At 33.8% G+C, this 12,649-nt stretch overlaps 1 protein-coding gene across 4 annotated transcripts in view; it reads right to left on the bottom strand.

Moving 5' to 3' along the window:
• The window catches only part of GIN1 (gypsy retrotransposon integrase 1), a 29,213-nt gene that overhangs the window by 7,648 nt on the left and 8,916 nt on the right, over nucleotides 1-12,649 (bottom strand). Inside the window, exons 2-7 of one of the 4 annotated variants that reach the window (XM_082377575.1) lie at nucleotides 12,036-12,181; nucleotides 10,225-10,418; nucleotides 8,300-8,605; nucleotides 1,615-1,806; nucleotides 1,343-1,519; nucleotides 577-862 (exon numbers count right to left, since the gene is read on the bottom strand). In XM_082377575.1, coding sequence (XP_082233701.1) covers nucleotides 577-862; nucleotides 1,343-1,519; nucleotides 1,615-1,806; nucleotides 8,300-8,605; nucleotides 10,225-10,418; nucleotides 12,036-12,177 — 1,297 coding nt within the window. In that variant the 5' untranslated portion in view covers nucleotides 12,178-12,181. The remainder of the gene's footprint in view (nucleotides 1-576; nucleotides 863-1,342; nucleotides 1,520-1,614; nucleotides 1,807-8,299; nucleotides 8,606-10,224; nucleotides 10,419-12,035; nucleotides 12,182-12,649) is intronic. The other 3 variants (XM_082377576.1, XM_082377578.1, XM_082377577.1) reach the window with 3 other exon arrangements.

The raw sequence follows: 12,649 nt of genomic DNA on the forward strand, positions 1-12,649 counted from the left end.
TGTCTCCCACATGAACTGTGGGAAAGTGTGTGAAAAGTACACTAGAAATCAAAATAAAATCTCTTACAAACCTGACAGTTCCAGAAGACACATGCTAATAAAAAAGACTACCTGGGGGGGCTTCCCTGGTGGCGCAGTGGTTAAGAATCCACCTGCCAATGCAGGGGACACGGGTTCGAGCCCTGGTCTGGGAAGATCCCACATGCCGCGGAGCAACTAAGCCCGTGCACCACAACTACTGAGCCTGCGCGTCTGGAGCCTGTGCTCCGCAACGGGAGAGGCCGCGACAGTGAGAGGCCCGCGCACCGCGATGAAGAGTGGCCCCCACTTGCCGCAACTAGAGAAAGCCCTCACACAGCAACGAAGACCCAACACAGCTGAAAATAAAAAAAAAAAAAAAAAAAAAAAAAAAAAAAGACTACCTGGGCTCCAATACTGTACAAAATTTTATAAAAATGAGAAGGGAAAAGAAAAACTAACCAAAGGAGGGGTGCGGGGCAGGGGAGATTTCTTATATTTTTAACTTCTCTCTTCATTCAAAGAAAGTAAAAATGTAGAGAAGTGACAGATATTTACCTTGTTCACTGGATTCTCTTACATAGGGCTTGAGGTGGGACATTTTGATGGGTCTTTTAAGTCTAGTCCCAGTGTTGTCTCTCAGAACAGCACATCCATTTTCTGTAATATAGTCTATGACACAAGGACCAACCCATTCAGATTGGAAACGACCATCCTTCCACCAGTTTTTCCTTTGTCTTAAAACTTCATGACCCACTTTTAGATGAAATGGATTTAATTGCTTTGGTTTCTTTTTAACAATGATTTTGCTTTTATTTAGTTCATCAAAACTGTTGTTCTCCATCTGCAAGTGTAAAAACAAAAAAAAAGAACAACGGGATGAAAGAGCTAGAGTTTCTTGAAGGTATATACAGATAACATTATAATAAAAAGATTACTTATTGAGATGCTACTGAAAGCTAGGCAAGAATCCCACTTAATTTTTTAAAACAATATTTCAAAGTCAGTATTATTACCTCAATTTTATAAAGAAAATAAAGTAATATGAGATAAAGTAATATGCCCAAGTTAAACAACTAGAAAGCAAGACCAGGGATTTGAATTCAGCTCTACCTTGATTCCAAAACACATAGTTTTCCTATTAATGTCTCTCAGAATTTCATAGCTAATAAACATACTGTTTAATCAAAACATGCAGAATTCAATAGAAAAAATTTGGTTTAAGGGTATATCATATGTATGTGAGTGTGTGCTGAAATTAAAAAAAAAAAATCACTTTATAGATTTTTAGATTATAGAGTTTTTTTCTATTAGATAGAATCACCTGGCCCGCTGAAGTTGTCTTATTCTCCATTATTTTATCAGCTTCTTTAAATGCACCTAGAATTCTGGCAAACATACTTGTATTATTACCATCCACTTCACGAAGAATATCTGAAGTCTCAGGCATGTAAAGATTTCGATTAAACATTTGAAAATACGGTGTATTTTTAGTAGGTTCCTATTAAGAAAAATAAACAACAATTTGTAATAAAACATTTATGTAGCCAAGAAATAGTCATAATTCACAAGTACAGATTATAAAAAGGTACATACCAAGTGAGTAACATTGAAGGCAAATGAAACAGCTGCTAGGTGATCATCCCAGTTGTTTGGGTAGTCAGCACAGTGTTTGGAAAGAAATGTTTTGATTGTGCTAGGTGTACTTACAGTTGGATTAATAGTTTGGGAGGCATGAGAAATTACAATTTGCTTTGTACCAAACAATTCACACAGTTCTACATTGATCTGAAAAACATACAAAAAACAAAGCTGATTTTAAAATCTGTATTTTATTTTTCCCTGGATTGAAAGGTTGCAAAAGAATTTGAATCTTGCCTTTTCCTTGACCATAGCCAGTCTTTATGAAAACACACATATTTTGTTTAAAAGAGTAATTACCATTTATTGAATCCTTACTATGTGCTGATGCTTTACATTACAGTCATTATACCTGACAAAAATCTTATGAGATATTATTAACCCCATTTTAAAGATAAGAAGCTGAAGCTCTGGGAGGTTGAAGCTCTGGGAGGTTGAGTGCCTTGCCAGACACACACATACAGCAAGGAAATGGAAGAACAGAATTTAACACTAACTCTGAGTTCAGATAACATTTTAATTCAGTAGACAGTTTCTCAAACACAGTTAACATAATCCACTTGACAGCTACATGACCTTGGCCAAATCACCAAACCTCTGTGTACTCAGTTTCTTCATCTGTAAAATGAGGAAAATCCTACCCACGACTCTCTTGAGGATTAAATGAATAAATGTTTATAAGGCACTTAAAACAGTGCTTGGCAAGTAGTAAGCACTTTATAACTCTTAATGTTACTATTATTTTTGTTGTTATATTTATTATGGGCAGGGCCTAATAAGTCAAAATGAGTTTAGAAAACTTCTAAGAATAAGCCTGTTAACTTATTTTTCCTACCTTATTTACACCTCAAACTATTTTTTCTTATTATTTTTAGTTGGGGTAGTCAGATAGTAGTGATATAGTAGTGGGGTAGTGATACAGTACTGGCCAAAAAGATTTAAGTGAAAGTTGTTGGGCAGACTCAGCTAGTTCTAGCTTTTTTTGCCCATTAACCTCCCCTTTCTTTCTGCCAGAAATGTAGAATTTGTGGCATGCCATATTGTAAGCATAAGATTGAGAGTCACATCTCAAAGATGGTGGAACAGAATGCTAGAAGCATGGGTTCCCAATGACATTCAGAGTTACCCTTCCAACCCTGGAGAGCCTGGCCTTCTCTTCCCTAAGTATAAAATAAACTCCTATTGGAGTTTATATATTGGAGGGAAGAGAAGGGTTCTCTGTTACTCGCAGTGGAATACAATTCCTACCTAATATATGTACTAATTAAGGCCGCCTCCTTTTTTTTTTTTTTTTTAACATCTTTATTGGAGTATAATTGCTTTACAATGGTGTGTTAGTTTCTGCTTTATAACAAAGTGAATCAGCTATACATATACATATATCCCCATATCTCCTCCCTCTTGCGTCTCCCTCCCACCCTCCCTATCCCACCCCTCTAGGTGGTCACAAAGCACTGAGCTGATCTCCCTGTGCTATGCGGCTGCTTCCCACTAGCTAGCTATTTCACATTTGGTAGTATATATTAGTCCGTGCCACTCTCTCACTTCATCCCAGCCTACCCTTCCCCCTCCCCGTGTCCTCAAGTCCATTCTCTACATCTGTGTCATTATTCCTATCCTGTCCCTAGGTTCTTCATAACCATTTTTTTTTTTTTTAGATTCCATATATATGTGTTAGCATACGGTATGTTTTTCTCTTTCTGACTTCACTCTGTATGACAGACTCAAGGCCCATCCACCTCACTACAAATAACTCAACTTTGTTTCTTTTTATGGCTGAGTAGTATTCCATTGTATATATGTTAGGCCACCTCCTTTTAATTCAAAAGTAATCTAAAAGAAATCCCAGAAAATAGGTATCATTTGGGTCAGCCTCAATCTGAGGTCATAATTAATGGTTTTAAAAATGACTGACTTTTGGAAAAGGCTTCAACTTGTTTGAAGAGGTTGCCTAGAACTGATCCAGTGAATCCATTTGTGAGATGCTACCTATATATCCTTACCCCAAGAGCCTTTTTTTCTCCCCATCAAACCAGACATTCCATTAGTGGTCACAATTTTAGTTTTCCATAAGACACATTTTTAAAATTAAAGAAATAATTTTTCCTTTACAAACGTTAATTCTCTTTTCTTCAGAGGTTTATAAAAAGGTCTTTGTGTATTTTATTGAAACAATTTAACAAATACTCAAATGCTCTAAGCTGAGATATGTTCGAAACATCTGTACTTTCATCAACTTTATAATAAACCTCCCACATTGTGTATAATGTTCTAAATCTTATTTCAATACTTTAGCAGTGTTTTCTATGTCAGTATATGCTGACAAAAGAAAATATTTTATTTTGTCACGATTATGCCTGCTGTATAATATTTAAGCCATTTAAATCACAGCAAAAAGAACACATTTTCTTAATCACATGTGATTTTTAGTTTTTTTGTTAAACCTCAGAAAAGAGGCTTATAAACATTTATTGTTACTTTTGGTAAAATTTTCAAAGTCTTGGATTATCATATGACTTTTTTTTTTTTAATTAATTTTTATTGGAGTATGGTTGCTTTACAATGTTGTGTTAGCCTACACTAGCACAACAAAATGAATCAGCCATACACATACAGATATCCCCTCCCTATTGGACTTCCCTCCCATTTAGGTTATCAGAGTGTATTAGGTAGAGTTCCCTGTGCTACACAGTATGTTCCCATCAGTTGTCTATTTTATACATAGTACCAATAATGTATATATCATATGACTTTAAACACGACTAGAAAGACTGCTGGTGATTCATAATGGTTTCATATTGTCATTACTTAGTATCTTGAAGTACTGTATGCATTTAGGATGAGGCTTTTCATTAATAACGGTGAAAGTAAGACAATATTTCAAATAGATTTCTTGATAATTTTGAATTTTGGTGGCTAATTTCCTATCAGATCTGATTAGTCCACATTTATTTTTATATCATTAATGTATCTGTGAAAGAGGTAGTACTAGAAGTTACTTGTGTCAGCTCTATCATTTTCCTGTGGTTGAAAGGTGACTGCATTATTATTTGTATGATCTTGTTTCACTGCAAGAAAATTAAGCCACCTAGCTATTCTATGAAGGGTAGTTTGGCAAAAACTGGACAATATCCATAAATTTAATTACTGCTGCTAAAGCAAAAGAATGAGTGAGGGAACCACTATGGATTCCCACATGTTGCAGATTCTCACTTTTCTCCCAAGATACCTTCCCACACCATGTGCGACACACAATCATCTGCTTTGTTGATTCAGGATGCTATTATCAATCTCTATATATTATTAGTAAAAGCTTCATCTCTTTCTTATTTATTAGATAAAAATTATAAACAAAAGTTCTAATACTGTCATCCTGCAAACTAGATTGTCTTGCACACCCCATTTTGCAGACCACTGCTATGTCAGTCAAGGTAGGCAACATTATACTGCAGTTACAAAACACATTCAAGGCTCAGTGGTTTAACTCAAAAATTTTACTACTTGCTCAGACAAGGTCAACTGTAGGTCAGGGTGTCTCTCCAAAGCACCTAGGTGCCTCAGAAATCCTGGATGAGAGAAAATCCACTACCCTTTAGGGTAATAGCTGAAATACGCAGTTAATTCTCCAGAGAGAATAAGACTGGGAGAAGGAAGAATCGAGGATGAAGTTTTCAATACCTCAGGCTGAAAGGGGCACACATTCATCCATTCAACTTCTTTGCCCAGATGTGTTACTTGGGCTTGCCCACCTGCAAGAGGCTAGGACAGTCGTCTATGTTTGGAAGGCTAGGAGAACTAGTTATTGCTAAGCACTAGTAATTAATATCACAAAACAACAGATGATTATGTATATTTTAATCACTAATAGTTATAAAAGCAACATAATGATAACATATAAACTGAAAAGTTAAGGGAAAAAACCTATAATCTCATTACTCTTAAAAACTCCATGGTTAACCATATAAATTTTTATTTTAGTTTCTTTACATTTATGTAAAATATGTATACATAATATATGTAATAAAATCTTTTATCCAGAGTTTTAACTGAACATGTTTTAATCAGTGTCCATGTTATTTCCTTTTCTTTGTCAACATTTTTAATGACTACAAAATATTTCATCACGTGGCTTGACATTTTTCTGAAACACTTTATTTGGATATTTAGGTCATTTCCTATTTCTCGTTAATATACATAGTATTGTGGTAAATAATATCATAAAAGAGCTATTTTTCTATACTTTGGATAATCGCCTTAGAATTCTTAGAAATAGGATCGTTCATCAGTGTGTATATATATATATATATATGTATATATATATATATATATATATATATATATATATATATATATATATATATATGGTTCTTACTGGACCTTTGGCAGACTGCTTTACAAGAGTTAGTTTCAAGTTGCTATACTACCTGTAAGGTAAGGCTATATTATTTTATCTGTACTCTATTTGGTATTTTTGGTATTACTACTATTTTTCTTGATTTAGATAAACAAAAAATGGTCTTAATTTACATACTATTGGGTTTGAACATTTTTCCATATTTATTATTTTTATTCCCTCTTGTGAATTACGTTTCTGCCATTGACTAAATTTTTTAATTTGTTTGAATCTTTTATAATAAAGGCATTAACCCTTTCCTGCATGAATGTGCTTTATTTTTGTTGGCCTATTTCTTGGCCTGTATGTTTTGGTTATTTTACCACATATAAAGTTCTAATTTTTAAACAGCCAAAGTTGGTGATTTTTCCATTTAAATTTATGTCACTATTCCCTAAGCTTGGAAAGTTAACTCAGTCTCTAGAGATTGAAAAAAAAAAGTCAATTGTATTTTTTTTTTGTTTCAATTAAAAAAACCAAAATTTTTAATTTACCTGAAAACAATTTTGGTATGCAGTAATTTTAAAATCATATTATAGAAATAACTAGAAATAATTAGAAAATTGTTATCTATGCTGTTAATTAAATCAAATTTATCAAATAATCCTTCCCTAACTCCACTCATTTGTGATACCAGCTCTATCATTTTAAACATGGTTACTAAACTCTGTGCCAAAGGGCCTCCTTAACATCTGTTGGACACCTTGAAAACTACTAGCTTAAGGTAGTTTATGGTTTCAACATTAGATAAGACTATATTCCTTTTGATGATGATGTATCTTTACAGAACTGTTTTTTGACAGGTGCTATGATAAAAAGCAACAACTGTATAAAAATCAATGTGAAACAGGAAATGAGGATGGCAGTGTCCAAACTGATTCCAAAGTTTGGAAAGCTTAGCAGTGGTAAACAGGTATACACATCCCATTAGTAACTAACTGTGGTTATTTAAGAATGAAATGAAAATATTATTTCTTTCAATTTATGACTACTATTTTTTAAAATGGCTAAGTGGTTAGGACATAAATACTACGTTGTTTGGACCTGTGCAGAAAAAGAGTTAACATAGCAGAACTAAGGCTGCTATCCTGTGAAAGTCCTGCTTACAAAGTTGGCCCTTGGCTGGTGTCTAGAACCTTGGATTTCGTGCGGGTTTCCACCATTCCCTAACTGATTAAGGGTGGCTCACAGTGCCTAAACTGTTTATACAATCAAGGTGGCTTATGCTGAACACCTTCTTTCTTTTGAGAATCTAGAATTTTTGGTGCTTATGTGATCAGCTCCCAGTAAAAATCCTAGGCACCGAGTCTCTAGTGAGCTTCCCTGGTAGACAACAATTTACATGGGTTGCTATAACTCTGCTGGGAGAATTGAGCATGTCCTGTGTGATTACACTGGGAGTGGATGTCTTAGAAGCTTGTTCCTAGTTTCCCCTGGACTTATCCCCATGAGCCTTTTGTCTGCTGATTTTGCTTTGTATCCTTTAATTATAATAAATCTTAGCCATAGTATGACCATCTGCTGAGTCCTCCTAGGACTCCTAGTGAATTATAAAACCTGGAGATAACCTTAGGGACCCCCTGGCACAGGCCCTAACTATTTGATAAGTATCAGTTTAAGTATTTCTTTCGGACTGAGATATCAAAGGTGCTGTGAACCTAGACAGTCTGGTTATTTTCTTACACCAGTACCCTGTCAATTATAAAAATTTAATAATATGCCTTAAGTATAGTAGTTATATTCCTTTTTTAGAATTTTTGTATGTATTCCTGTCTGCTTATTCTTTCAGGTTAACTTTAATCCGGATAAAGGCCAGGGCAAAGGAAAATACTCCCTCCTTTTTCATGCTGATTAGAAATCCATTAGCATATAAATTAATTTTGATTTGGGAAAAATTGGTATCTTTCAATATTGAAGATTCTCATTCACGAACAAGACTGTATTTCTCCATTTAGTCAATTCTCCCTCTACATGTCAATCATAGATTTTTAAGCTAGAAGCAAAAAAAGACTCTTTGGTCCAACCTTCTCATTTTAGTTTGAAGAAAACTAAAGATAGGTTTACAATTACTTAGTGGCACAGTAATTACTAAAATCCTTAATTTCCAGTCCAACTACCTTTGTCCTATACAATATTAAACCTCTATATCTGTAGGAATTTATCTCAACTTATTAAGTACCATATAAGTTGCGCTGCTCACTGAAAGGTGAGTAAAATATGCTCCTAGATCTAAGTAGTTTGTCTTACCTGATGAATGAACTCATCTCTTTGGTCCATTATTATTTTCTGAGGAGGTCCATATAAGAAAAATATATTGATAATAGCTTTAGAAATTTCTGATGCTGAAACATCACAAAGAGGCAAAATCACAACCCATTTTGTGAACAAATCTGTCATGATTATAGCATATACATGACTTCTGCTGCTTGTATGAAATGGGCCCATCAGATCAACAGTAACTATACTCCATGGATTCTCCACTTTGAGAAGGTGCTGTTTAGGTGCTAGAATAACCGTATTTTTTGCCACTTGGCAATGCTGACAAGCATATACCTATAAAACAGGCATACAATAAAGAAAAGGTATACAAATGTTAATATATTCAATATAATAAAAGCAGTCTTATAAATCTGAACTTTGAAATGGTTGATAGGTACTTTGTGTTTTGAAGGAGAAACTTTTGGACTATTCTCATAATAAAATAAAACCTATTCAGAATATAAGCAAATATTACTTGCTACTACTATTCAATGACCGCCTTAAGGGGTCTTATTCACATGGAACATAATTCTGGTTTACAATCAATAAATATTTATTAAATGAATAGATCTTAAAATATGTTTGCTATAATTTTAAATCAATATGTGAGTATATAATTTCTATAACCAAAAAAATTTTTTTCTTTTAAAGTTATCACTCTACTAAGTTCATTCATTCATGTATGCAGTAACATTCATTAAAATATAACTTTATTCAAACAATATTTATAGATGCCAGAAATTCCTCTAGGTCCTGGAAAAAGAGAATGAACAAAAACAAAGCCCATGCTGTCATGGAGCTTTCATTTGTGTGAGAAGAGAAGAGATCAATTGATCAACATATGGATGGTGCCATTGTTCAACATATTTCTGGAATTACACTTTGGAAACTACTTTCAAACCAAGTCCTGAACAAAATTTTTAAACCGATCTTATTGCATTATAGTTACTTTTGATCAAAATTTTTATTTTCTAGCTTTTCTAACTTAAACTAGTTCTCATCACAAATAACCTTATTCCCAAAAATCATTTTTCAAATGATAAAGATGTGACAAAGATTTCATTGAATGTCTGTAAAGGAATGTGTGGCAGGTTCTAAGGGCAAATACAAAAACTGAGGTCTCTGGAATACCTGCACAGACTCACAAATGATACTTAGTTTTAAATTAAATGTTGGGTTAATTCTTTTGCCTGAAATGACAGTCTTTTTAATGCACTATTACGATTATTAAAGGGTTCCCACATACATACTAAAGAATTTCTATCATTTGCCATATGGAGCACACTAGAAAGAGTAGGGATCAATTGACCTAACAGCAAGAATCCCAGAACTCCTAGGTGAATTTTCTGTTAGAAGAAGTTGAGGTCCTAATGGGTTATAAAGTTACAAAACTCAGACTAATTTCATTATCTTCACAACTTGATTTTGCAATTAGTTGGTTTGGGGTTTCTGCCATATTTGACATTTTCTATGTCAAGACAATATAGGGACAAAAGAGGAGACACACATGGGGCCTGACTTATAATGAACATATTCTCCTCTCAAGAAAAGATTGTATGACTGCCATCAAAGAGGTAATGATTAACTTTTGGTCAAAGAAATTTCAGCCCCATTTAAATTCTGCCTACACAAGATAGTTCAATGACGAAAATCTGGTTCTAGATAATCTATCTTAAACAGAGTATTTTCAAATATTTAAATAATGCTTTGTTCTAGTTCAAATTATATTTCAGTGATTTTAAAGAAGATTTTTGAGGGGAAATAAAACTCCCTTTAAATGTTTTGCAGAAAAACTACCCAGACAAAAAGTACTTAATGAGAAGTGATATCTAGAGTTAATCTGGAGCAAATATGAATTTTGGATATATACTACAAAGACATTATTCAAAATATTCTAAATACATAAGCCATACCCACTGTTTGACATCATTGGTCACAGAAGTCCAATAGTAGCTGGATTCCACTAGAGTAAGGGTTCTGGATATGCCATGATGGGCTCCAGTGTCATTTTCATGGCATTCTCTTAGGACTTTCTTTTTTTCTTCTTCTGAAACAATTACCAAACGATTTTGTTTTCTGTCTTTTCCGACATAAAACAGCTTTTTTTCTGAAATAAAAAAATACCAAAAAGATATAATTGAAATTTTTAGATATCTATATAGTTTTAAGATAATCATAGCCTTATCTCCAAACCATGAGGTTTTTTTTGTTAAATCTTTTTCCCTCTAAGATAGAATATTTGTGAAGATGCTACCATACAATCTGAAAGGTCCTCAGCTGTTACACTTACTAATAGATATGTCGGAGAACTAGCTGCTATAGTTTTGTAGCTATCAACACAAGTAGGGCTAGCTTGTTCACCAAAGCACATGATAAATATGGGAGTATAAAATTATCTTTCTATGGGAGTAATCAAAGTAGAAAAATACTTGCAGCAGGCACCTCCTAAAAAAGGCAAGAATTAGCAAATAAATTATGTACAGATAAGCAACTTCTGGAATAGAATTTTCCAAAATAGCATTTCATCATAGCTGTATTTTTGTAAGCAACCACCTCTCTTAAGTTTTTCCGGATTTGGGTAGGAAATAGGGTTCATAAAGCCAAGAAAGTGGGCAAACCTTAATCCTCAGGACAGTTGTTTTCCTTTGGAGACACCTGGAAAGAGTCTACGGCTGGGAAGTAATCAGGGCAGGAAGAGAATCGCCAATTCTCCAGTGTGGATGAGTAGCTATTCAAACTCCAAAATACACCAGTAAGATATTAGTGTGCTTAATTAAGCACATGCTGAGTGGAACATTCCTTACTTGAATTAGAAAGTAAGCAACTTAAGGGCAGGAGTTATCTATCTTATTCATCAACATGTTCCCAAGGCCTAAAATGTGATTGGCACACAGTAGGAACTCAGTAAACATTTGTTGCATAAATGATTAAATAAATGAATGAATGAGTCCTCTTTAGTCTAAGATGTAATAGGTATGCCTGTTCTTAAGCTTAAGGGAGTTACTGGAAGGGGTGTACACAGGAAGAAATAAGCAGGTATTTATTTATTATCTTAGAATTTTCTTGACCTGCTTTGAGAAAAGCCTGATTCCCATTAATAGTACCAACATTCATTTAGTCATCTGGTGATTGTACTTCTTTGCTTATCTCATCCCAAACTTCTCTTCCCCTTTGGAGGAGGAGGAGAAAGAGGGGAAAATTATCATAATCTTTCAAGATAAATATTCTACTGTCTTTCAAATATTTAATTCATTCAGGGGGATTAGGAGTTCAAAAATAAATATGACCCTGAGACTATTTAATGGCACTGAGAGGGAGGAACCACAGAAATAAGTATAGTAAATAAGTTAACTTTGTCAACATTTTCATATTTGGCATCAAATAAGTTCTTCATTGAGAGTGACACGAGTGCCTGCAAGTGTACCACTAGAGTAGGAATCACCTGAGGACAAAAGCAGGTGACATTAATTTAGGTAAGTGCTTTGTTTTGTTCATGGTATCATTTTCTGTCTATGATTTAAAATGCCCATTTCACATTTACTGGCCTTCAGTTAGCTTCAATGTGATTTTTATTTTGCTTTTGACTGAATGGCATTATCAATTTAAATGGTAATTGTTAAGCAACGACCAATTACTACAGAAATTCTCAGGATTCCACAAAGAATTACATATGGAGAAACATCTATATAAACTCTATACTAAAAATTGGGGGCATTAATTTTACCTTTGAAGGCAAATTTTTTTGCTGCTCTTCTTATGCCACTTCTCTCACTAGGCAGTGTAGTTGGATGATATTCACCAATTCGTTTATAATATGCAATCTGTTTAAGATGAAGGTCACCATTTTTTCCACTACGAACCATCATGAACCTAGGTAAAAGGTATTTAAAGATATAATTTATATGATAAACTAATTCAGTTGCTATTTCAGTTTAGCCTTCTGTCATATTTCTGCTTACATGTGAACTGAACATTCCTGGAATATTATCTGTGACAGAGATAACTGTAGTACAGAAAAGTGTGTGATGTATATGAATCTAAAATATTCAAATGCTATTTTTGAGACACAACACGACACATTATCTTGTCTCTTTCCATATGAAAAGAAATACTGAAAAATTTCCACATACTGGGAAAAAAGGAAATGAACAAGCACACTTCAAAAAGTTTTGCTTAAAGTCTCTAATTACCATCAACTGAAATGTTACTTACATAGGATGGTTCTGTTATGTGACATTTAAACAAATGACAGCTTATAAGAGGGAAAATGTAATTTTATATTACTTCTAAATATATTCATGGTCATTGCAAAATGCAAAAACTTCTCAAATCATTTAT

This window comes from Balaenoptera borealis (genome assembly GCF_965194805.1).
Source record: "Balaenoptera borealis genome assembly, chromosome: 2".
NCBI lineage: Eukaryota > Metazoa > Chordata > Mammalia > Artiodactyla > Balaenopteridae > Balaenoptera > Balaenoptera borealis.